The sequence below is a fragment of the Carettochelys insculpta genome, chromosome 16, assembly GCF_033958435.1.
Source record: "Carettochelys insculpta isolate YL-2023 chromosome 16, ASM3395843v1, whole genome shotgun sequence".
Classification (NCBI taxonomy): domain Eukaryota; kingdom Metazoa; phylum Chordata; order Testudines; family Carettochelyidae; genus Carettochelys; species Carettochelys insculpta.
In genome coordinates this window covers 14,417,956-14,444,207 of record NC_134152.1, presented here as the reverse complement: position 1 = coordinate 14,444,207, position 26,252 = coordinate 14,417,956, and the positions used below count along the sequence as shown (strand labels likewise).

The 26,252-nt window shown below is 41.2% G+C and overlaps 1 protein-coding gene across 5 annotated transcripts in view; it reads right to left on the bottom strand.

Annotated features, from left to right (window-relative positions):
- The window catches only part of CLEC16A (C-type lectin domain containing 16A), a 247,372-nt gene that overhangs the window by 205,958 nt on the left and 15,162 nt on the right, over nucleotides 1-26,252 (bottom strand). For all 5 annotated transcript variants that reach the window (XM_075010592.1, XM_075010588.1, XM_075010590.1 and 2 more), the window contains exons 2-7: nucleotides 21,899-22,027; nucleotides 20,761-20,894; nucleotides 17,037-17,185; nucleotides 12,103-12,208; nucleotides 9,336-9,459; nucleotides 8,344-8,518 (exon numbers count right to left, since the gene is read on the bottom strand). In XM_075010592.1, coding sequence (XP_074866693.1) covers nucleotides 8,344-8,518; nucleotides 9,336-9,459; nucleotides 12,103-12,208; nucleotides 17,037-17,185; nucleotides 20,761-20,894; nucleotides 21,899-22,027 — 817 coding nt within the window. The remainder of the gene's footprint in view (nucleotides 1-8,343; nucleotides 8,519-9,335; nucleotides 9,460-12,102; nucleotides 12,209-17,036; nucleotides 17,186-20,760; nucleotides 20,895-21,898; nucleotides 22,028-26,252) is intronic.

Here is a 26,252-nt window from a genome sequence, read left to right as displayed (position 1 = left end):
CTGCCCACTGGGATCCTCCAGCCCAGCAGGCTGACAGCTACTGCAGTGCAGCTTCTTCTCCCCTGCTGAGGGAGCCCGGCAAGGCTTCTCCACTGCTTCTCCCAGCTGGTGGGGGTAGTGGGGGGGAAGTGGAGCACCTATGGGGACACACATCTCGAAGACGATCATTATTGCACAAAGTGAATAACTTCCCTTTCCTCTTTGAGTGCTGTCCCAATGGGTGCTCCATAGTAGGTGACTGTAGAGCAGTACTTCCTACTTGGATGGTGGGTTTTGGTTCAGTGCTTCTGCTGTAGACAGTACTGCTTTAGCTACTGCCAAATCTTTGCCTGCATAAGTCTATATTGCATAGTGTGTTATGAAGATGAGGTTAGAGGACCACATGACTACCCAACTTATATCCTGTAAGGGCACTCCCTTTAGGAAGGCTGTCAATGTTGCTATTGAGCTCGTAGAATGCGCTCTTAGCGAGATGCCGGCAGGGGTTTATTTCAAATAGGATAGCATTGCACTATGCATGTAGATATGTTGGGATGACAAGGGCAATCCCTTTGACCTTTCCGTGATGGATACGAACGATCCTTGTGATTTTCTAAACGACTGAATCCCTGTTTATGTAGAAGGATATCACCCTTCTGACACCTAATGTGTGCAGTTTGCCCTCCAAATGGGAAGTACGAGGCTTAGGGTAGAAGGTAGGAAGGATTATAGGTTTGTTGATGTAGAATTGAGAACATTTTCAGTGGAAAGGAAGGATGGGGGTCATAATACCACTTTTTTTTGTGGAAGATTGTGTATGGTGGAGAGTCAGTCTAAGCAGCTATCTCGTTTACTCTTCAAGATGATGTTACAGCCACTAGAAACAGGGTTTTCCCTGTTAACGTAGCTAGAGAACATGTGGCCATTGACTCAAATGGTGGTCCCATCAAGGTATGAAGGACAAGTTCCAAGTCCCAAGCCAGAGGTATGGGTTTACAAGGAGGCATAATGTTTTGTAAGCCTTTGCAAAAAAACTCTTGACAATTGTGTGAGTGAACACTGATAAGCCTTCTGTAGTGGGACAGAAGGCTGTAATCACTGAAAGATGGATTTGGAGTGAAGACAGAGATAGGTGCATTTTTTTCAGTAAAAAATGTAGTCAAGAATTATATGCAGCAGGAATTTTGCGGGTTGTATGCTCCTTTCAGAGAAAGCACCAGCACAAGAAGTGGTTCCACTTGGAGAAGTAAGTTTTGCATGTTGTTTCTCATCTGCTCTGTAAGAGCACACCTCTCACGTGTTGCAAATAGTGGTGTGCATCCTCTGCGAGCCACACACAAACCAGGCCATCAAATGGAGAGTATGCAGTCTGGGGTGAAGCTTGGCACCTTTGTTCTGAGACAGTAAGTCCAGACGGCTGGGAAGCAGGTAAGAAGGATGACGAGATAGCTGAGAGAGTAAAGGAAACCAGATCTGTCTGGCTTTGCTGGAGCAATGAAGATAATTTGTGCTCCATCTGTCTGGATTTTCCTGAGGCCTCCGGTGATCAGAGGAATGGGTGTAAAGGCACACAAGAGGTGAGTATTCCAGGAAGGAGAAAGGCATCTCCCAGAGATTTGTGACCTTTGTCTGCTCTTGAACAATACCGCGGCATTTGGAGTTTTCTGGTGTTGCAAACGGATCTACAGCGGGGTGGTCCCACATCTGAAAAAGGTGTTGGGTCACTTTGTGGTGGAGAGAGAAATGATGATAGAGTCTGTGAGTGTATTGCCCATGCCTGTCAGGTATGATGCTGTGAGGATGATGATGTGCCCAATACACCAGTTCCGTAGGTTTACGGCCCCTGCAGAAAGCGATTGTGACTGGGCAATTGCCTCCCTGAATATTGATATACAACATTGTCATGGTATTGTCTGTGAGGATCCACGTGGTCTTGTTTTGAATGTGCGGTAGAAAGTGCTTGCAATCATTGAAACCAGCTTGTAGGTCAAAGCTCAAGAAGGTTGATATGTAGTCTCCATTCATTCTTGGTCATGATATTACTCGCAGTGCACTCCCCAGCCAAGAAGCAAAGCATTTGTTGTAATTTAATGAGGTGTTTGAGAGCGATGAAACAGGACTCCTACTAGAATGTGCCGTTCTTGAGTCCACCAGCGTAGAAACTCCATTACCTTCCAAGGTGTCGTTACCTGCGTGTATATGTGATGCCTGGCAGAGGTATATATTGAGGTCAGCCAATGGTGAAGTCAGCAAAAGTTTAGCCAAGCACTGGGGACAACGTGGCCAAGGAGACAAGCTGTCAGGCTAATTGCTGTGATATAAGGCTCTTTATAGTCTTGTGGAATTGCATAGGGAGATTGAGCGGTTGTGGGTCAAGTCAAGCTCCCAGGAAGTCGATGCATGTGGTAGGCTCCAGGGTTGATCTGGCAATGTTTATAAGGAACCCAAGAGATTGTAGAAGCAGTCTCATGGATTGTACTATGGCTCTTGTTGTGTCTTGTGAAGGGCCTCGATGGAGGCAATACTCAAGATATGGGGAAATGGAGATGCCTTCCTGTCCGAAGTGCAGCCGCTGGTGCCAGAATTTTGGTGAATAGACTTGAGGGCAGTTGAAAGCCAGAAGTGATGGTGTTGTGCTCCAAGGGTGAAGCGCAAGAAGTGAGCAAGGTGAATGGTGACACGGAAGTAAGCACCTTGAAGGTCGAGAGCCGCAAACCAGTCCCCCTCGTCCAGTGCAGGGATTACAGAAGATGGTATGGTCATCTTGAAGCACTGTTTGTGAACGTATTTGTTCAACTGCTGTACATCTAGGATGGGGCTCCTACCCTGTCGTCTTTTCTGTTACAAAGTGGTTTAAGTAAAATCCTTTTCCCGATGTTTCAGAACGTCTATAGCTCCAATTTGTAGGAGGCGCAGTACAGTTCAAGCCATAATAAGTTCTCGTGGGAAGGGTCCCTGAACAGGGACAAATGGGGTTGGGGTGTTGGAAGGATAGAAAATAGAGGGATACTATATCCATAAGCAATGATATCTAACACCTATCTATCTGTGGTTATTAGCATAAACTGGTGGTAAAAGAGGTGTAGGTGGTGGTGGAATTTTTGAGAGTTATGCACTGGAGAGTTTGGGAAGTTGGACGAGCCCTCACTCAGAACTTCAAATCTGTTGTTCTGAGGTAGGTGGAGGCACTGAGTAGTTATTAGGGGCTTTGTGCCTCTGACTTCATGGTCTATTGGTACTGTATTGATATGATTTATAGAACTGTTTTGTGAATGATTGGTCCTTGTAACTGTGATATGGGGCGTACCTCCTTTTGCAGAATGAAGGAGTGTACATTCCCAAAGTGTGTAAAGTGGTTTGTGCATCCTTGCTGGAATGTAAGACTTTGTCTGTGTTTGTTGCAAAGAGCTTGACTTTGTCAACTGGTAAATCTTCCACTTTAGCCTGGAGTTCTTTTGGAACACCTGCTGCCTTCAGCCACGAAGATTGTCTCATAACGATGGCTGTGGCTACGGCTGCTGTATCAGCCGAGTCTCTGCAGTCCTGTTTTCGATGCAGTCTGTCCTTCCTGAACTATACATCTGGGTGTAGGTCTCTTGTCTTCCGGAAGATGAGAAATTGAGAAAGTTTAGAGTAATTGTCAAAATCATGACTGGCTTAAAGCATCGAATAATTAACTATGCATAACTGAAGCATAGATGATGAATAGCTCCTTCTACCAAATAGCTCTAGGCATTTGTGCTTCTTGTCAGAAGGGGTGCTTTTGTATAGTGATGATTTTGCTCTCTGGTTGGTAGCATCTATCACTAAAGAATTTACAGTTTAAAAATAAAAGACCATGTCCTTTGCCAGAACAAAATATTTTCTCTCAGCCTGTTTATTGATGGGTGTAACCGTGGCAGGGTTTTGCCAGACCTCATCTGCTGCCTCCATTATAGCCTCATCAAGTGATAGGGCTATGCTAGAAGTTGTAGGTGGCTGTAAATGTTTTAGAAGCTTATGTTGCTTCTCTGGTATTTCTGTTACGCTGATCTCTTGGCTAACTGTCACTCTCTTAAACAGATCTAGGAATTGTTTTAGGTTGTCAGGAGAAGAATGGTGCATGGGTGAGGCTGCTTCTCACCAAGACATTACAGATTGAGCCAGTGCCTGCATGGTCCCTGCATATGCTGTTTGTGCCACTAGGGACTGCATCCTGCTCTCTCCTCAGTTCCTTCATAGCCACCCTCAGCTACAGATGGAATTTGGTTCTCTTCTCAGACTTGTTAAATTGAAAATATAGTCTGTAGTTACTAGTTCTTTGTTCTTATAGTCATAGTTCATTGTTTTATAGCAATAATTATTGTGTTACATATATTTAAAAAGGGAAGAAAGTTTTCTTTCTTTCTTGTCCGTTTCAATGCTCTGTACTTAGTTCACTGATGTTACTCATTACAAAAAAAAGACGACGACAATAAGAAACACATAAAGATGTCGGTAGCACTGGGTTTTAAAAACTGCTCCACATACCTCAGATGGGTACTCAGAATATATATGTTGCTTTGGAGAAGCTCACATTCCTCAGAAATGCTCTCATTGTAAGAGCCTTACTGTGAGAGCTAGAAAAGATAGGGAGCTGCGACTGAAAATGCTCCTTTTTGATGAAGTTCTTGAACCAACATCAAACCCTCAGTTTAAAGTGAACCATGTCCCTTCTGTCAGAGACTCAATTGCCTCCTCACTGGGGACTAAGGCAAAGAGTAAGCCTTCCCCATTGTACTTCCTCCTCAGGGAGAGCACAGGACATGAACTGGGCACACACAAGCCCAACTCCGCGTTTGGCTCTAAACTCAAAAACCTCGCTTCATGTAGAGTGGCTTCAATCCCCATGGCACCAGCAATGCCAGAAGGGGCTACGGGGTCACTGCCCATGCTGGCAGACCAACTGGTGGCTGTCATGCCGAGCGCACAACTGGCGCCAGCTGAAACAGAGCGATACTGGTGCAGGAGGAACATACGGTGCAGTGCTCTCTTCCCAGCACTGGGGGAGTAACATCAAACCCCAATGCAGAAGCAGGTCTCACTGGCGGCACCGTGAAAAGCCCAGGCTAAAGCTAACAGAGTTCCCTCAGGGAACCATAGCCCACATTCGTTAACTAGATTGTCACGGGGGCACCATGCACCATCCCCCAGTCCACCTTACCACCACAGAGATACTGCGAGTGGCTATCATCCTTATTACAAGGCACCGAGGTATTTTCAAATCACCTCACTCCCATTACTCTGGAATGTACTGAGATCGCTCACCCAGACTGGCCAGTCAATTTCCAGAAGCCCTCACATCACCACACTCTTCTAGGGCTAATAGAGATTATGACTGTAGAAGTGTCTTTTCATCATGACACTCATCCCCAACTGCAATTCTTGTTAGCAAAAATCTCTCTGTGCAGTGGTGTGGAGTGAGCCCAACAGCTATTGTGGAGCACTCACAGGGAAAGCACTTAAAAACTCTGCACACCCCTATGCAACACATGCCTAATTACATGCCACCCTTTCCATATTCATTCCCCTCTCCTGGTCAGGGCTCTGTATCCTCCAGCCCCATTTCAGATGTCCCTCCATACAATCAGTCCCCTCAACTGCACATAGGCGTGGGGTAGAGGATGCTAGCTAATGGCAGGTGATTCAGCACCGTTCAAGGGCCGTGTCTACACTAGCCGCAAACTTCGAAATGGCCATGCAAATGACCATTTCGAAGTTTACTAATGAAGTGCTGAAATACATATTCAGCACCTCATTAGCATGCGGGCGGCCGCAGCACTTCGAAATTGATGCGGCTCACCGCCGTGCAGCTCACTCCAACGGGGCTCCTTTTCGAAAGGACCCCGCCTACTTCGAAGTCCCCTTATTCCCATCTGCTCACAGGAATAAGGGGACTTCGAAGTAGGCGGGGTCCTTTCAAAAAGGAGTCCTGTCGGGACGAGCCATGCAGCTGCGAGCCGCGTCAATTTCGAAGTGCCGCGGCCGCCCGCATGCTAATGAGGCGCTGAATATGTATTTCAACGCTTCATTAGTAAACTTCGAAATTGAAGTTTGGGGCTAGTGTAGACATGGCCAAGCTCACTCATACACTTGCTTTTCAAGGCGTCCCCGATTTTAACTGCATCTTTCTGCGCTTTCCCGTTTGCCTTCCTGTCTGCTTGCTGATGATTACTTGCCAGGAGATCTGCCTCTGCCCCCCACACGGGCATGAAATTCTCCCCCTTTGCCTCACAAATGTTATAAATATAGCAGGCCCCAATGACAAGGGTAATGTTTTCTTCACTGAGGTCTAAGCAGGTCAGAAGGCACCTAAACCTGCGTCATGCACCCTCCCCAACCACACTACATTAATGTTGGTGAAATGACCTTTGTGATCCACCACACCTGCAAAACAATAGAGAAGTACCTCTTGCAGTTAATGTATTCTGAGGCCTGGTGGTCTGGTGCCAGAATGGGGATGTGTGTTCCATCTATAGCCCCACCACAGTTAGGGAACCCCATGATAGCAAATCCATCCACTATGTCCCGCACATTCCCCAGGGTCACTGTCTTTCGCAGGAGAAGCTTAGCAATCGCTTTGTCTGCCAGGATGACAACAAACCCCACTGTAGATTTGCCCACTACAAATTGATTTCCCATTGACTGGTAGCTGTATGGCACTGTAAACTTCCACAGAGCAATTGCCACACGCTTCTTGATTGTCAAAGCAGGTCTCATTCTGGTATTGCTATGCTTCGGGGGGGGGACACTGCACTTCAAAGTTCCATGAAAGCGGCCTCATGGATGTGGAAGATTTTTAGCCACTGTTATCATCCCATAATAGCAAAACAATGCAGTCCCACCAGTCTGAGCTGGTTTCGCAGATTCAGAACATGTACTCCACAGTACACAGTAACTCTAGTGCTGCCAACAACTCCACATTCCTACTCCCCAGATCTTGACATCCGCCAGTACTCCCCCACACCAATCAACTCAGTTTCCATGGGCATTAAGTTCAGAATATACTGCATTGCAGGATGGGAAGTCATCACAAAACACTGCATCAAACATTGAAGTATCTCCGGATCCATCTTATTCTTTGTAATGGCACGTGGCAGTCAATGTAAAAGCAAAGCAAAAATTCCCTTGTCCATGTCTTTACAGCAGGAAGTGAGGGAAATGCAGTCTGGGATGATTACATCAGAAACCCAGAACTACTTGTAACGACCTTTTTTCCCCAACAAGACACTGACACATAATCCCATAAGGCAATGGGCTCCAGGAACTGTGGGACAGACGTTCACAATGCACTGCTGCCACAGTTGAACTTAAGCAATCTAACAGGGACACTAAGTCGACTTTGTGAGTAGTCTCAGACATTCAACTTTGACTTTATAAAATCTAGTGTTAGAAAATCAACTTTAATAAATTCGGCTTTATTCCCAAGCGTAGACACATCTTTCAACACATAATTAACACTTACATGGGCCAATGTCCATGTGTCTTTATCTAAGTTCACATACACCTAAAACAGCATCTCATAGAATCGTAGGGCTGGAAGGGACCTCAGGAGGTCATCTAGTCCAGTTCCCTGCTTCAAGCAGGATCAACCCCCACTAAGGCATCCCAGCCTGGACCTTGTCAAGCCAGGACTTAAAAACCTCGAGGGATGGAGAATCCACCACCTCTCTAGGCAACGCATTCCAGTGCTTCACCACTCTCCTGCTAAAGTAGTGTTTCCTAATATTTAACCTACACCTCTCCCTCTTCAACTTCAGACCATTACTTCTTGTTCTGCCATCTGACACCACTCAGAACAGTTTCTCACCCTCCTCTTTAGAGCTCCCCTTCAGGAAGTTGAAGGCTGCTGTTAAATCACCTCTAAGTTTTCTCTTCTGAAAACTAAACAAGCCCAAATCCCTCAACCTATCCTCATAGGTCTTGTGCTCCAGACCCTTAACCATTTTTGTTGCCCTCCGCTGAACCTGCTCCAGCACATCCACATCCTTTTTATAGTGGAGGGGGCCCAAACCTGGACACAATATTCCAGATGTGGACTCACCAGTGCCAAACAGAGGGGAACAACTACTTCTCTAGATTTGCTCTAAATGCTCTTCCTAATGCACCCTAGTATGCCGTTAGCCTTCTTGGCTACAAGGGCACACTCACTGGCAGTCATCTTTTAATTTAAGAAAAACAAGACCTGAATTATTTAAACTGTGTTTCTGGTAAAGTACTTAGATGGAGAAGATATGAATTCTACTTATGGGATATACTTACTATAAAAATTACTGTAAATACTGAGGAGAAATCATTTAGAGATTAATTATTAAGATTTAACTAATTATGCCAGCTATTCCTTACCTTATCTTGATTTACTAATGAATAAACATACAGAGGCAGAAACAGCCTATTAAGCAGGTGGTCTGTGAGCACATCATTCAAAAATTCACAATTAATGATAAAGATATCATTGAGATAATGCAAATGATCCAGATGTTCTGCTACCAAATCACTCAATTTGCCTCTATTTCTGTGCCTGAAAGACAAAGATTTAGACATAGTTAAAGTAGAAGAATAATCATAACTCAGTGAAAGAATGTATTTGCATCGTCTGTCTTTTTTCTGTGTCTTATTCAGTGCAGACTGAGTGACTAATGCAGACATCCAGTTATCTCCTGTAATCTTGGAGATATGACAGCCAAAATAAAGCAATTGAGCATACATACTCAAAGAGCAAATCTAATATACTGTTTTTAGCTGATTAGATAAACATACAAATTACAAACATGCCAGTAATATTGATGGCAATGGTGTTTAGATAATTAAGTAATGAACTAGTTACCTAAAAATATTTTTCAGAAAACTGTCCTAATACGCAGCTTTTTGAATGTGTAAACATATGTCAAAGGATGCTGTGCTTTTAGTCTTAGAGTTATAGAGTCACATTTCTTCTGCATAACAGTTTAACAAGCAATCCTGTGGCACTTTAGAAACTAACAGATTTATTAGGTCATAAGCTTTTGTGGGTAAAACCAGTTCCATCAGATGGGATCCCACCTGATGATGTGGGTTTTACCCAGGAAAGTTACAGGCTAACATGGCTATACCTCTCAGACTTTTTATCTATATACTTCATACCAATTTGGACAAGGACTGATGTGTCTCCCAACAAATCATATATTTACAGGAATGTTAAAGTTCAAAAATTATTTGATATACCCTGCTGCAACAACGTCTAATGTGATCTTGTAAGAATTACTGAATTTCGGCTGCTTGTAGATAGGACAGTTTATAGAGAAACTTCAAAGGTTATCAATGAATCTTGGCAAAAAGAAATAGTTATAGACGCTTACTCTTCATCAGTCTGCACACAGTTATCCAGTTCTATTACATGGCTCCCAATAAACCAAACAAGGTTGGAGAAGTAAGGGACAGCAGTTTTATCTCGAATGTAGTGCAACATAGGCTGGTTGTCCACTGAATAGAGGTTTAAAAAAAAATAAGTTTCCCAAAGCAAAATGTAAAAACACATTTAATCAACTTACCACTCTACTGATAATTTTTTTAACTCATACACACCTGTATGGGTTTATCTTACCAATGTCTATCAAAGTTTTATATAACTACTCTTAAAAGGCTATATGAGCCTGTTAAAATACAAACACTATTTTTACATTGGTCTAAAGATAGTAAATAAAACTACAGAAGTCTAGGAAAACCACACTCTGTTTAAGAGAGTTTTCTTTTTAAAAAGACAAGTGTAAGAATAAAGCAATAATGCTGAAAGCAAAACTTGTTAATAGACTTACATGACACTGCATTAAGGAACACAGGAATCATCAGTGAAGGAAGGGCAAAAAAACAGACAACAGTTAACAGGGTTAGGAACTGGGATGGTGAGACATCCTCCAAAACGTTAAAGAGCTAAAGCAGGAAGTATCTAAACTAAAAGATACAGGTTAAAAGGTGTTAGATCAGAACATTTACAAATGGATAGTCAGAAAATTATGAAACCTGCATGTTTGATAGTTATGTTTGTCAAATTCAACCCCCGTAGCTCTCCAACATTCAACTTAAATTCTAGACAAGAACATGATAAAACTTTCCTTTTTATTTAGTAAATGCACACAAATATATGAAGTACATCATACTTCACTGTTCCTGTAATAACTGGCTCAGACGCAGAAGACTGAGTGTTAGAGAAAAATTAGCATGGGTCCTGTTTGCCATAAGCCAGAAAGTTCCACATTTGTACTCAGTGTGCAGCTATCAATGCAGCTACAAAGCATCCATCAGCAAAAAAAGCCTTCAGGGTTATCATGTAAAATGTTGATGCTTAGAATCCACACTGATGTGCATTGAACAGAAAACTCTGAATCAAACAAGTAACTTTAAAAAAAAAATGGAGTCAAATGTTCTCCAGCCTTATCTTGTGTCAATAATTACAGTTACTTTAAAGTCATATTTGCCATTTTACTTCCTCCATTAGCTCATCTACATCTATTAACAGGTACACTATGGCTACACCTACACTGGTCCCTCCCTTTTGAAAGGGGCATGCAAATGCGCCAGATTGAAAATAGCAGAGGATATATTCTGCATATTCAATGCCTCATTTGCATAATGACAGCCACACGCCAGTCCAGAGGAGCTGCTTTTGAAATGCAAAACAGCCATGTAGACGGGATTCCTTCAAAAGGAAGCACCACTTTTGAAAGCACCCTTCTTCCTAATTTTTTTCAGGAAGAAGAATGCTTAATGATTAATCCAGCCTTGCATAAAATCAGAAGCCATGCCTGGCAAAAATTCATTGTGTGTAATTGTTAACATTTGAAGGAACCCCATCTACGGCTGTTTTGCATTTCAAAAGCAGCTCTTCTGGAATGGTTAGAATAGCTATGTATGTTACAGTTTAAATAAGTTGCTCAACGTGAAGTCTGCTGGGAACAGTGTCACTAGGAGGTAAAAAACATGTTTACTTTGTCTCTAAAAAGTTCATTAGAAAATAGTTATTTTTGAGTACTTGTTTTTCAGTCCATGCCCAACTACAAAATCCACTGATTTACAACCAATGTTATGATCAGTTTTATATTGGAGGTATGATAATCTACTTCCAAGTCAATATTAAAATTCCTCTTTTAATGGACAAATGTGTAAAAATTAAAAAGAAAATAAATAACTGCAAGATAAAACCCATATATGAATGCATGTCACCATGAAGAGCACTCCAGAACCTCGTAGGCAGGTTCACCAATGGGAGGAGAAAACGTGCAAAGGGAGCAACTGCACCAATTCAAAGGGGTCTGGGGCTTCCAGCTGCCACTGCCACTACTGCAGCAGCAGCCAGACCTCAGGTCCTTTCAACTGTCACCAGAGCACCAGGCAGTTTGTTCTGGGTTTCTTAGAGTGCCAGATAAAAGGGGGGAGATGTGGTGTACTCTGGACAGTGCTGAGGGCTGCCTGTCCCCAGCCCCACCCCTGGAGGGAGCATGGAGTGGGCCCCACCCACACATGCTTAGCCCATTGGCCCGGCAATGTCTGTCAGCTCCCCTGCTGGAATGTTTTGGAGTCAGGAATGCAATCCTGAGCTATGCAAATGAATTTACAGAGAACTACACAAAACAAATTGTTTCTATAGTACAGTGCCAGTTACATATACTTGCTTTCAGAAAGAACTTAATGGTGCATCACTAGCTTTTCTCCACTGACTACCAAAATCCAGAATGACAGGCAAAAAAAAATTAAGGTGGTGTATTGCACAAAAAATTGTTCCTCTTATTATAAATATTTAATATGACAAGAGACTAGTATCTTCAACAAGAACCTAATACTTTTTAATTGGCCAGACTGGGACCTCTTCAGGTAGCTAAGGTAAATTTCCTTGTGTGTTATATTGTGTCACCACTGTTTAGAGCTGTCTTTAATTATTTTAAAAAATCTGTAATTAAAATACATACATGTTTGTTAGCAAACATATGGTAAGTAGAATGGTTATGATTAATCCAGCCTTGCATAAAATCAGAAGCCGTGCCTGGCAAAAATTCAGTGTGTAATTGTTAACATTTATCTTTAGCTAGACAAAGTATTAGGTGTATTAGTCTTCTGAAGCATGAAGCTTACCTTTGTAGACATTTAAAGTTATAGTCCTGACGGCAATTCTGACCATGCTCTCTGGGTGGTTAAAAAATTTAATTGCCTCCGTATACAGGGCAAAATCATTTGTGTGCTGAAATAAAAATGTAACATAGATTACGTACGGTCCTGTCAAACATTCAGTACTTTGTTAGGATTTTGCATGATAAAGTTACCCTACTGAAGTAACAAGACAGTTTAAAAAAATAAAATCTAATCCAATGCATTGCATGATACTATGACTAAACCTGCCCTCATTTGTTCTTTATAATCTGTCTAGAACAAAATCTGAATTTCAAACATCCATTAGGTTTGTAGGTATATGGGTTTGCAAGAAACCTGCTCAACAACCAGTGGAGCCATTCATGATTAAGGTGCTAAGGGAGTGCTCAAAAGCAATAAAGCCATTGCTGAGAAACTAAATAAATTCTTTGCTTCGGTCTTCACAGCCGAGGATTTTAGGGAGATTCCCAACCCTGAGCCGTTCTTTTTAGGTGACAAATCTGAGGAATTGTCCCAGCTTGAGATGTCATTAGAGGAGGTTTTAAAAAACACTGAAACTTAATTATAACAAACCATTGGGACCAGATGACATTCACTCAAGAGTTCTGTAAGAACTCATATGTGAAATTGTGGAACTATTAATTGTGGTTTGTAACTTATCCTTTAAATTAGGTAACTTCCAGTCATTAGGTGCAGAAGCTAATGTGAAACCAATATTTTAAAAGAGCTCTAGAGATGGCAATTACAGACCAGTAAGTCTAACATCGGTACTGGGCAAATCAGGTGAAACTATAGTAAAGAATAAAATTGTCAGACACTGTAATAAACTTAAAACAAAAAAAAGCAGTCAAGTAGCACTTTAAAGACTAACAAAATAATTTATTAGGTGAGCTTTCATGGGAGAGGCCCACTTCTTCAGACCATAGCCATACCAGAACAGACTCAATATTTAAGACATAGAGAACCAAAAACAGTAATCAAAGTTTACAAATCAGAAAAAAAATTATCAAGGTGAGCAAATCAGAGAGCAGAGGGGTGGAGGGGGGAGTCAAGAATGAGATTAAGCCAAGTAACCAAAGAGCCCCTATAATGTCCCAGAAAATTTGCGTCCCGGTTCAAACCACATGTTAATGTGTCGAATTTGAATATGAAAGAGAGTTCAGCAGCTTCTCTTTCTAAAGCAGACTGAAAATTCTTCCTCAATAAGACGCAAACTCTTAAGTCATTAACAGAATGGCCCACTCCACTAAAACGTAGACTAACTGGTTTGTGGATCAGGAATGTTTTGATATCTGTTTTGTGCCCATTAACTCTGACCCCTCTTTCATATTCAAATTCAACACATTAACACATGGTGTGAACCGGGATGCAAATTTTCTGGGACATTATAAGTGCTCTTTGGCATACTTGGCTTAATCTAATTACTGACTCCCCACCCCTCTGCTCTCTGATTTGCTAACCTTGATCATTTTTTTCTGATTTGTCTCCTTGATTACTGTTTTTGGTTCTCTGTGCCTTAAATATTGAGTCTGTTCTGGTATGGCTATGGTCTGAAGAAGTGGGTCTGTCCCATGAAAGCTCACCCAATAAATGGTTTTGTTAGTCTTTAAAGTGCTACTTGACTGCTTTTTTGTTTTGATAGTATATAGACTAGCACGGCTTCCTCTCTGTTACTAGTAAACTTAATTTGTTGGAGAAAAGCCAACATGGCTTCTGTAAAGGGAAATCAGGTCTTACTAGAGTTCTTTGAGGCAGTCAACAAGCATGCAGACAGGAGTGATCCAGCAAAGCGTACTTAGGTTTCCAAAAAGCCTTTGATAAGGTCCCTCATCAAAGGGTCTTAAGTAAAATAAGTTGTCATGGGATAAGAGGGAAGGTCCCCTCATGGACTGAAAACTGGTTAAAAGACAGGAAACAAAGGGTAGGAATAAATGGTAAGATCTGAAAATGAAGTGAGAAAACTAATGGTATCTCCCAAGCCTATTTATAAATGATTTGGAAAAAGGGGTAAACAGTGAGGTGGCAAAATTTGCAGAGGATATTAAACTGCTCAAGATAGCTACAAACAAAGCAGACTGTGAAGAGCTTCAAAAAGATCTCACAGAACCAAGTGGACAACAACATAGCAAATGAAATTTAATGTTCATAAATGTAAAGTAATGTATGTTGGAAAAAATAATCCCAACTATACATAAAAAATGATGGGGACTACTTTAGCTATAATCACTCAAGAGAGACATCTTGGAGTCATTGTGTATAGCTTTCTGAAAACATCCACAGCAGCAGTCAAAAAAGCAAGCAGAATGTCAGGAAACATTATAAAGGGATAGAGAATAAGACAGAGAATATCTTATTGCTGCTATATAAATCCATGGTACACCCACATCTTGAGTACTGCATACAGATGTGATCACCTCAGCTCAAAAAAGGATATATGTGCATTAGAAAAGGCAGCAAAAATATAAGGAGTTTGCAATGGGTGCCATATGAAGAAAGATTAAAAAGACTGGGACTTTTCAGCTTAGAAAAGAAGAGACTAAGTGGGGATATGATAAAGGTTTATAAAATTATGACAGGTATGGAAAAAGTGAACAAGGAAAAGTAATTTGTTTATTCCCTTAACATAAGAACTAGGGGTCACCAAATGAAATTAATGGGTAGCAAGCTTAAAACTTGGAAGGAAACAGTGAGAGAGGCATCAGGCACCAAAAGGCACTGAGCCCATGGTTGTTGATGATGATGTTTAAAACTAACAAAAGGAAGTTTTTCTTCACGCAACCCATGGTAGGTCTGTGGAACTCCTTGCCAGAAGATGTTGTGAAGATCAGGACTTTATTGGGGTTCAAAAAAGAACACAATAAATTCATGAGGGTTAGATCAATCAATGGCTATTAGCCAGCATGGGTAGGAATGGTGTCTTTAGTCTCTGTTTGTCAGGGACTGGAAATGGATGACAGGAGAGGGATCACTTCATGATTATCTGTTCTGTTCACTCCCTCTGGGGCATCTGGCACTGGCCACTGTCAGAAGACAGCATACCGGGCTAGATGGACCTTTGGTCTGACCCAGTATGAGTGTTCTTATGTTCTTAAATAATGTATTAACAAAAACAACAAGAAGTCCCGTGGCACCTTCTAGACCAACAGATATTTTGGAGCATAAACTTTTGTGGGCAAAGTCCTACTTCATCAGATGCATGAATGGGCCTATTAACAAAAGTTTCATGCACTTCATACAATAGGCTCTGTGCTTTTAAAAGAGCTCTGATGCCCTCTGCTGGCAATAACCATAATGTAGAACCAGAAATGAAGGATTCAGATTCAGAAGTATTGCTTTAGGATCACAACTGCAGAGCACCCACAGCCAGCAGCATGTGTTTCTATTGGTGATGCACACCTACACAAACCTTGCTGGACAAAGCAGAATTTGTTCAGCTGCACATGGACGGAGAAAAAATAGAGGGAACATTGTTTAGGGATGTGGACTTTTTTCACACCTTGATCACTATACCCATTCTTAAGTGTAGACAAGGACTTCACTTCAAAGGGTGAAGTTTTTTTAAGACGAAAGCTGGTTGTGGGCTGGGATTGGAAGAGGTTATCCTTTACTGTTTATCAGTTTTGGACTACCAATGATTACTTTGCTGGATATTTGTAGACTTCGCACTTGAAGCTTTTAGTGTCTGTTAATAATTTCATTAAGGCTAGTTATGAGAAACTGGAAAAACACACGAGATAGACATTTCATAATCAGTGGTGTGGGGGATCACAGCCTGCAGCACACCACACTGACCTTAGGGAATGCAAGTATGTGGGCAGTCGGGTCAGTGCCTTTACGTTTCCCCAGGACTGAGGCTCATCAAGGATCAGGCTGCAGCAGTATGGTATTCCAGCACCTGGGGCTAATCAAACACCTGCAAGCCAATTAAAGCCTGTGGAACCTTTTCATAAGGCTTCCCCTCAGGTGGTGGGTGGGGGAGAGGAGAAAAAAAGGGGATGGACCAGGAAGGAGGGAAGAACTGCAGAAGAGAGCCTGCAAGAAGGAAGGGCAGCAGCCAGTAGAAGGTACTAAGAAAGGTGTCTGGAGAAGGGGCCGAGGGAGGAGGCTAGTGCACTTTGGGCTGAGGGAGACAGTCCCTATAGCAGCAGCTACCTAAAGGCCCTAAGCCAGAACCCAGATCGAGTGTGAGGGGACTGGGTTCCCCCCTGACTGCACCAAACCCACTGGAGCAGTTTGGAATGGGCAGGAGGAGACTGAACATCCACGAGGGACTTCCCTCCATTTATGACTGTGCTGATGTTGAGAAGGGCTCAATAGGATGTACCCCGCCCTGGGAAAACTGGGAGGTAGAACAAAAAGAGTAACAGCAAGCCTCTTAGGCATCTCTTTAATTGCCATAAAGCGCAGGACCCACAAACAATATCTTAGGACTTTGTCCCAGTGGTTAGAGCAATTTATTGCCTAAACCCAGGATTGTGAGTTCAATCCTTGAGGGGGCCATTTGGGGATCTGAGATAGAGTTTTAAAACAAAACAAAACAAAAACAAAAACAAAATCAAGGATGGTGATAAGGTCCTGCCGTGAGGGCAGGGGACTGGACTTGATGACCTCTCAAGGTCCCTTCCAGTTCTATGAAATGTGTATATCTCCATACACAGGATCAAAAGATTTCCCCACACTCTTGGTACATCACAAAATCTGATCCTGAGATTCTCACCCTATATCTATTGTGGTAGCAATGTCTCTATTTTGAACTGCAGACAAATGGGGCAAGGTCAGTCCACAGAAGAAGCTTGTTCTGACATAGAGAAGTATGAAGAATTATGAGTGAGTGGGATCCAAAGTTTTGGCTTTAAACTCACTTTTATTTATATGGCCATTAGTAAGGCTTTTTACTGTATAGTCTTCCAGCCACTTACCTCATTGTAAAAGAAGTGCACGGTGTGATTGTTGAGTTTCAGGGACAGTGTTTTTAGAAATGAGATATAATATGCCATGATCTCCTCATCAGAAAAGTCAAATTTGTGGACAATGATGGAATTTACATAGTTATTAGAGAGCAAATAATCTGAAATATAGAACCATATCAGAAATCACCACTAAGAAATTACCTTACAAAAATATATATAGGTTTCACAGAATGTAATTTTTTATTTCTTCATAACTTATAGCTTAAGCTTTTTTGTTTTTAATTTATTTATATTTTCACACTGAAAGGAAATTATGGAGGATAGGGCCCAGAAAGAGATAATTTAATGACAGTAGACAGTTAAAATTTAGTTTCAAAACTGCTAAAAATTGTCAACATTGCATCAGTAAATATCCTTAAACCAACACCTATATTCTAAACAGCATTTGCCTCTATAAATTTTAATCATTACTGAGAGAAACAGGTATGGTTTTGTGGACTTTTTTTTTTGGGAGGTGCAGGGGGCTCAGGGTGTACACTAAAATCAATGTTTACTCTCCCTTAGTAACAGAAAGCTAATCCTGCCAAGACTTGTGTTTATATATTTTACGCACACTGAGAAACAGAGAAAGCTGCTAAATGAAGTAGTCGTTTGCATTGTCGAATTTTAAAAATGGATATTTACTTGTTAAATGCAGACTTGATTACTGATAAGTTGCACTTACAAAGCACTTTTCATTGCTAGGCATTTATTTTATATATATATTAGTATCGGAGGGGTAGCTGTGTTACTCTGGATCTGCAACAGCAACAAAGGGTTCTGTGGCACCTTATAGCCTAACAGAAAAGTTTTGAGCATGAGCTTTCGTGAGCACAGACTCACTTCATCAGATGCTGGTCTTGGAAATCTGCAGGGCCAGGTATAAATAAGCCAGAGCAAGGGTGGGGATAACAAGGTTAGCTCAGTCAGCAAGGGTGAGGCTTACTACCAGCAGTTGATCTGGAGGTGTGAACACCAAGGGAGGGGAAGCTGCTTTTGTATTTAGCCAGCCATTCACAGTCTTTGTTTAGGCCTGAGCTGAGGGTGTCAAATTTGCAGACGAACTGCAGCTCAGAAATTTCTCTTTGGAGTCTGCTCCTGAAATTTTTTTGCTGTAGGATAGCTACTTTTAAGTCTGCTACTGTGTGGCCTGGGAGATTGAAGTGCTCTCCTACGGGTTTTAGTATATTGCCATCGCTGATATCTGATTTGTGTCCGTTTATTCTTTTACGTAGAGACTGTCCAGTTTGTCCGATGCATATAGCAGAGGGGCATTGCTGGCACATGATGGCATAAATTATATTGGTAGACGTGCAGCTGAATGAACCCACGATGGTGTGGCTGATCTGGTTAGGCCCTGTAATGGTGTTGCTGGTGTAGATATGTGGGCAGAGCTGGCAATGAGGTTTGTTGCATGGATGGGTCCCTGAGTTAGAGTGACTGTGGTGTGGTGTATAGTTGCTGGTTAGGATTTGCTTCAGGTTGGCAGGTTGTCTGTGGGCAAGGACTCTGAGGAAGGAGACTCTGGAGGAATTCCACTGGGACTTCAACAACTTTCACCCCAAAATCAACTTCAGCCTGGAACAGTCCACACGGGAGATCCACTTCCTGGACACCACGGTGCTAATACACGATGGCCACATCAATACCACCCTGTACCGTAAACCCACTGACCGCTACACCTACCTTCATGCCTCCAGCTTCCATCCCAGATACACCACACGATCCATTATCTGCAGCCAAGCACTAAGATATAACCGCATTTGCTCCAACCCCTCTGGCAGAGACAAACACCTACAGGATCTCTACCAACCATTCTTGAAACTGCAATACCCACCTTAGGAAGTGAAAAAACAGATCAACAGAGCCAGACATGTGCCACGAAGCCTCTTACTACAGGACAAGCCCAAGAGAGAAACCAACAGAACACCACCACCCATCATCTACAGTCCTCAGCTAAAACCTCTACAGCGCATCATCAGGGATTTACAACCCATCCTGGACAATGATCCCCCACTTTCACAGGCCTGGGGAGGCAGACCAGTCCTTGCCCACAGAACACCTGCTAACCTGAAGCAAATCCTAACCAGCAACTACACACCGCACCACAGTCACTCTAACTCAGGGACCCATCCATGCAACAAACCCCATTGCCAACTCTGCCCACATACCTACAGCAGCAACACCATTACAGGACCTAACCAGATCAGCCACATCATTGTGGGTTCACTCAGCTGCACGCCTACCAATATAATTTATGCCACCATGTGCCAGCAATGCCCCTCTGCTATATACATCGGACAAACTGGACAGTCTCTATGTAAAAGAATAAACGGACACAAATCAGATATCAGAAATAGCAATATACTAAAACCCAAACTTCAATCTCCCAGGCCACACAGTAGCAGACTTAAAAGTAGCTATCCTACAGCAAAAAAATTTCAGGACCAGACTCCAAAGAGAAATTTCCGAGCTACAATTCATTAGCAAATTCGACACACTCAGCTCAGGCTTAAACAAAGACTGTGAATGGCTGGCTAAATACAAAAGCAGCTTCCCCTCCCTTGGTGTTCACACCTCCAGATCAACTGCTGGTAGTAAGCCTCACCCTTGCTGACTGAGCTAACCTTGTTATCCCCACCCTTGCTCTGGCTTATTTATACCTGGCCATGCAGATTTCCAAGACCAGCATCTGATGAAGTGAGTCTGTGCTCACGAAAGCTCATGCTCAAAACTTTTCCGTTAGGCTATAAGGTGCCACAGGACCCTTCGTTGCTGTTATATAGATGGATAGATATACATAAAATGCCTAACAATGAAGTGTGCTTTGTAAGTACAACCTTTCAGTAATAAAGGCTCCCTTTAACAAGTAAGTATCCATTTTTAATGATTCAGCCATGCAAATGACTATTTCATTTAGCAGCAATATATAAAAGAACCCTTATTAACTTCCTGTGAAAGGCTTGGCTCCCAAAGATAACAGATACATTTGTTAGTATTATGTTTGTTCTGTAAGCATGCTATAGCTGGTAATCAAATCTTAGAAATTTCAAATCAAGTGTTCATTTAAAACAGCTTTCTTTTCTCCATATTAATCTCTTCTGGCCATTTCTGTTTCTCTTATTTAGCAAAAATGTACTTTTTTCTCCCTTCACGTGTTTCTAAAGGACCTTAAAGTTAACATAGTGGGTTTTTTGCCAACCTCCGATCACAGAACAGCTACAGGCAAAAAGCTTTGGTAGCAGACGTAAACCTCCATTGTTAGTTAAGTAACAGCTAAGTACATATATTTGAGACCTTACCCAGTGACTTTGTTGGTTTGTAAATTCCTCGTTTACGCAGAAGATTTAGAATCTAAAACACACTCAATACAAGGCTCACATTTTTCTTATTTTGTGCCTAGGTTATTTTAAAGGTCCCCTTTAAAAAAACCACATATTAAATCTTTATTTTTAACTATTTGTTTTCAACAGTTCAAACCAAAGAACTTTTGTATTAATGGAAGTATATGATGAACCATTTTAGAGTGGAGTTAATGATTTCACTGAGGTCGTGTGATTACTTGATTCAGAAAGATGTTCTTTTACATTTGCTTTTAGAGTTAATAAAATTAAAAGAGCAATTACACTATGTGCCAAAGCTTTGATTTGTTTAATAATGAGAACTAAATGTTTAATAAGGAATGGTTCCTTACAGAGTGATGTCTCATGACTAATATTCTCAAAGAGGATGTTCAAGGTCTGCAGCAGCTGTACACATACGTAACGACCGGATTTCTGACGCAGGATATTCAAGAAGAAAACAAACATGTTCTTCTCTAAGAAAAAGCTACAAGATAATGAAAAAGCATTAGTAATTCATTTTCTCTCTCTCTCTTTTTAAGATGAACTCTTACTTTGATTAGGGGGCTATTTTAGTTTTAGAAGTTTGTAAAGCTTTGTAATATTGCATTTATGTAGTCAGAAAAAGCATCTCTCTGCCTAAGACTAAACTAACCAAGATGTTGGGAAAACATTTAAATTACTTACCAAAATGGATAAAGATCTAAGGGCTAGACGGATATGGAATTTCCAACTGAACAGAAAAGTAGGCTTCTTCACCCAATAAAAACAAACTCATGATGGTAGCTTTGGTGAAGGACCTTTGAGTGGAAATACTTTACTGGAATTTTCTAGAGCTTTAAAAAATCCTTATGTATCATCCTATCTTTTATTTTGGACTATTTTGTTCTCATTTGGGAGTTAAAAATCAGAAAGAGCTAAAAGTTCAGGATGACTCAGTACACCTAATAATGCTCTGTAGATTCTAAAAAGGTTGTTACATTGTATTTGCTACCAAAGCTTACCATGGCATATGATCATCAAAGCTGTGCAACACTTTGAATGCCAAATTTTTTTAAAACAGTAATTTATTGTTTCCTCTAACATAACATTTCATCATATTGAGCATTCATATGTTACCTTTCCAATAACATCAGTACACACACCTCTGTAAAGCAGTATTAAGAGCAGCAGCTATGTGACTTCAGCTCTATATTCAATTATTTGTCTCCATCCATTGTGCTTAGGAACTCTACCAAGAATCATTTGTTCAAATAAAAATTATGAAATTTGCTTAAAGTAACTGATGACCTTCACAAGAGAAGAATTAAGCTCCATGGAAATCTGAACGATAAATAGCACACATTTGTTAGGAACCATATGGCAAGCTTTACAATTCATCTGAGATAATACTCTATCTACAAATGCCAAACTCTCCCATATCAGCTAATCAGTAATTTAAATTTAGAATGTTAGTAACTTGTTTAAACAGTGAAAATGTAAAGCACTTACTCAAACACAGAGCTGTCATTCTGATCCCCCCATATAAGGATCTCAGTTATAGAACGAATAGTCTCTACTAACAAATTCCGGTTGTGATCCGTTACTGTAGTATTTTTGGTCAAAACATGATACATATACCTAAAAGTGAAGAAAGATGGGATTAGTTACTATTGCAGTTCTATGTTAAACATTATAAAACTGTTTTATTTCACTTTAATTGTTTTATGAATATCATATACGCAATACTTTTCACATTAGTAATACAGAGCAGCTTTGTCAGCTAAGTTGTCTTAGTAAGAGATTATTCTTTCTACCTTTTAGAATTTTGTTTTTGAAGCTATTGTGCTGTTCTTTGCGTGAATTAGGTAATGTGTATGTAACAGAGAAGAGACAGGACACAAGCAACTGATGTGCCTAATTACAAAAGAGGGAGTAAAGAAAACGGATGCAGCAACCCTGGACAGTAATGCATCTTTTAGTGAAAACTTTGTATCACCCTGTATTACCCGGTGTCATTTTAATAGCCCACAAACTTCTACATTACTCTTCAGATTTGTTATTTTATACTACTTTGTACCTTTGCACTATCCTTTATATTGGTTTTTTTATATTCATAAGACACTTTATACCGGACTCCACGTTGTACCTAAGGCTATGTCTACACTACAAGATAATATTGATTTTAAGACATTTAGCCTGATTTTACCAAGTGCCTGTCTTCATTGTAAATTCCATTAGCTCGATTTATGGAGCACTAAAATCAACATAATACCGATTTCATAATATCATCGTAATATAAAGGTATACCATTCAGGTCAAATTTAAAATTCTCAATGAAGGGTAGTGAGGAAGCGTAATGTCCTTAAATTGAATTCATTAGACTCCAGAGATGTCCTGTGTGTGCCCCACAATGCCACACAGTTCTCTGCTCTGACTTCTTCTATCTCCCCTGCTCTCAGGTGTGGAGGATTTAGGCAACAGGAAGACTGTTTCAGTTTGGTACCTGGAACCCATGGCTGTAAGATCATGCTTGTATGAGAGGCTGAAAAATATTCTCTTTTTTTTTGCTATTAGTGTGGCTGCGAGGTCTGTGGTTCTGTGTCTACCTCTGCTAGTTTTCTTTTTTTTTTTTCCCTATGCTGCCTGGTGCCAGCCGCTGCCCACACCCCCACGCCCCCCCCCGGGCACCACATGGCAGGAAGGCTGAGGGTGGGGATCATGCTTATATGATAGGCCGAGAAACTTCTTTTCAGCCATTTACATTTTGTCCTGCCCCCCACATCCTCTCTCTTTCCTCCTGGAGAGGTCCCACAGATTCTGGAACTTTCCTTCACGCACATCACATGGCAGCTAGGCTGTGGGTGGGGATCATGCTTGTATGACAGGATGAGAAATTTCTTTTCACCCATTTACATTTTTTCCTAACCCCCACTTCCCCTCCCTTCCCTGCCCCAAGAGGTGCCATGCAGTCTGGAACTTTCCCACACCCAGCCACATCACATGGCTTGACCCTGAATCAATAAAAGGACGTGCTGCGCAAAGTGCCAGTCAGGTTGTGCACGGTGAGGGTCCCGGAGCCGGCTGGGGGAAGTCTCCCCCTCGGCAGCCACGATATTCCAGGGCTGGCTATAGCCAGGGGCCTTGCAGCCACCTGGGGGAAGTCTCCCAGTCGCCACAATTTTGCGGGTCTGGCTATAGTCGGGGTCTGGCTATACTTGGGGTCTTTTAGCTTTGCCCTGAGGACCCAAGTAGTGCAGATTGAGAACCCTGAAGTGTGAAGGCATCCAGCCCAAAACTAAGAATGAAGTATAAAATAGGGTTTTTACACAGTTGCTTCTTAACACCCCTTTGTGATCAAGGATCCAAACATTCCTGATGAAAGATGATGGTGAGAATGATATATTTGTAATTAGCAAGGCCTAGCTGAAAGCAAAATCCATAGACTTTCCTTAGAGATTACTACTATAAAGATGGATGAGAGCATACCAATCTCATTTTACTTGGGTACATAAGTGAAAATAGAAGGAAAACACAACATACATTATATTGGGAAATTATGTTTGAATACCTGATAAGATTTTTATAGTTATAGCCACATTTCTGTTAGACCTGTAAATAACTTTATGTATTTTCACAACTTTAAGTGTCAGCTGAAATTTTAAGTGTAACACAAGCCACAGACCTATTCCAAACAGGTCTAGAGAGAGCGCACTCAAACTGTTAACGTTCATCTGCAGAGTCCACACAGACAGTTAGCCAGTGGAATACTAGGGCAACGTAGAATCACACCCCAACTTGCCATGAACTAAAATGTTTGTTTATACTAAGACACCTATACATAATACTCCCAAATGACCCTATCTGAGTATCTACTTTCAAGTATCTTGGAACACAACAGTTACACACAGTTTCACCCTGACATTACGGACAGTGTCTACATTAGGAAATTTAACTGAATTTGGACTCTGAAAGTGGGTGTATAGTTAAAATGATGCAGAAAACTAACTATAAATGCAGACTAGAACAAACAAAAGAACAGCACAAGATCAAAAAGTTTCAAAATATGCACAGTTTCAAAAGCTCTATCAACCTACAATAATCAAGCCATAAGAAAAGGGAAGTCTGAAAGTAGTTAATTCTTTTTGCATCTGTATTACAGTGCAAGGAGTTCTCTTCAACCTCAGGTTCTGTGTAAATAATTTGAAATCAATTACACTGTGTGTCAATTTGGACAGTGCTTTAGTCTGTCCTTCCAGGTAAGTACCTGCAAAGTTAAAATGTATGCACAAAAATATACACACTTAACCATCCCTAGAGATTTTTAAGTCTCAGCTTGACAAAGTCCTGCCTGGGATGATTTAGTTGGGGTTGATCCTGCTTTAGGCAGGCAGCTGAACTACATGACCTCCTCAGGTTCAGCTGTAGGGTTCTATGATTACAAAATGTTTAAGAATCATCCAAGAATGGATCCCATTATGCTAGGCACAGCATAGGCCCTCCCCCTAAAACTATGCAGTCAAAAGAGACAAGGACCTGACAGAGTGGGAGAAGGAGTGTTACAAGCACAGAGAACAGACAGAATGTTTTGAACATTAGCCACAATAAAACCTAAGTAAAAGGCAGTTTCAAAAAGATAAAGCATGGTCAAGGTTAGTTAAAGAAAAAAAGAGCAAGCAAGGAAAGTTCTAAAGCCATAGGTTTAACCCGCCTTGTCCCAGATATAGGTGGGGACTATTCAAATCTCACGTCATATATGTCCTCAGGGGCAGGACCCATGAAGGAAACCCGAGTCTTAGTCTCTATAATACTTCATAAGTTCATGTGTGTGTCTTTCAGGACTGGGTCCAGTTGGGTCTAGGACTTCTCCTTCATATCATCTTTGGCGTGTAGAGTTGGTGCCTAAGCACTGATGACACTAGCCTGCTGGGTTTCGGCACGCTTCAAGCAGAGAGTCATGAGATGCTCACTGATGCCAACACGGATTTCCTACCCTATCTTTCTCCATAACACTGTGAAGGTCTAGCCTGTTCTATCTGTATCGCTAAAACTTTTCCAAACTTTTCCCAAATCTTCTCTTGATTAGTCTAGTCTACTCATCTCTGGTATGCTTAACCATAACCTCTACTCTTTTTATAATTTTTCTAGACATAGCATTCATGACCTGTTCTGATCATCAAGTATCGGAGGAGTAGCTGTTAGTCTGGATCTGTAACAGCAATGAAGGGTCCTGTGGCACCTTGTAGGCTAACAGAAAAGTCACGCTCAAAACTTTTCTGTTAGTCTATAAGGTGCCACAGGACCCTTCGTTGCTGTTCTGATCATGTCATCCCCATAACTTCCAGCACAGCTTCAATTTTAGGCCTCTTGTCCTCGCTTCCTAGTCCTTCCATAATTTACTATACTTACATATTCCCATGTCACCCTCAAACTTTGATCATCTATTTTCCCCTAAAATACAGAACAGATATTCATTGAACAAGTCTGCCTTTTCTGCATTATTGATAATTCTAACATTTCATCCAGCAGTAGATTAATACCATTGTTAGGATTCTTTGTGTTCCTAATCTATTTTAAAAACACCTCCTAGTTGTCTTAACATTACTGAACAGAAATTTCTGTGTATCCCTTTGATCCCCTTATCTTTACTACAATTCCAAGTTTCTGATTTACATTCAATACTATCAGCTTCCCCCTTATCCCATTTGTTATATTTTTATTTTGTTTAAATTTTTATAGCTTCACTTCCCTCTAAACCACGTTTTCTTCTTTTATTGCTGTACCATGGCTTTTTGACATCTAGTAAAGTGTTTTTAAACAATTCTCAATGAATGTTCTGATTAAGTTCTTCCTCTCAACTGATATG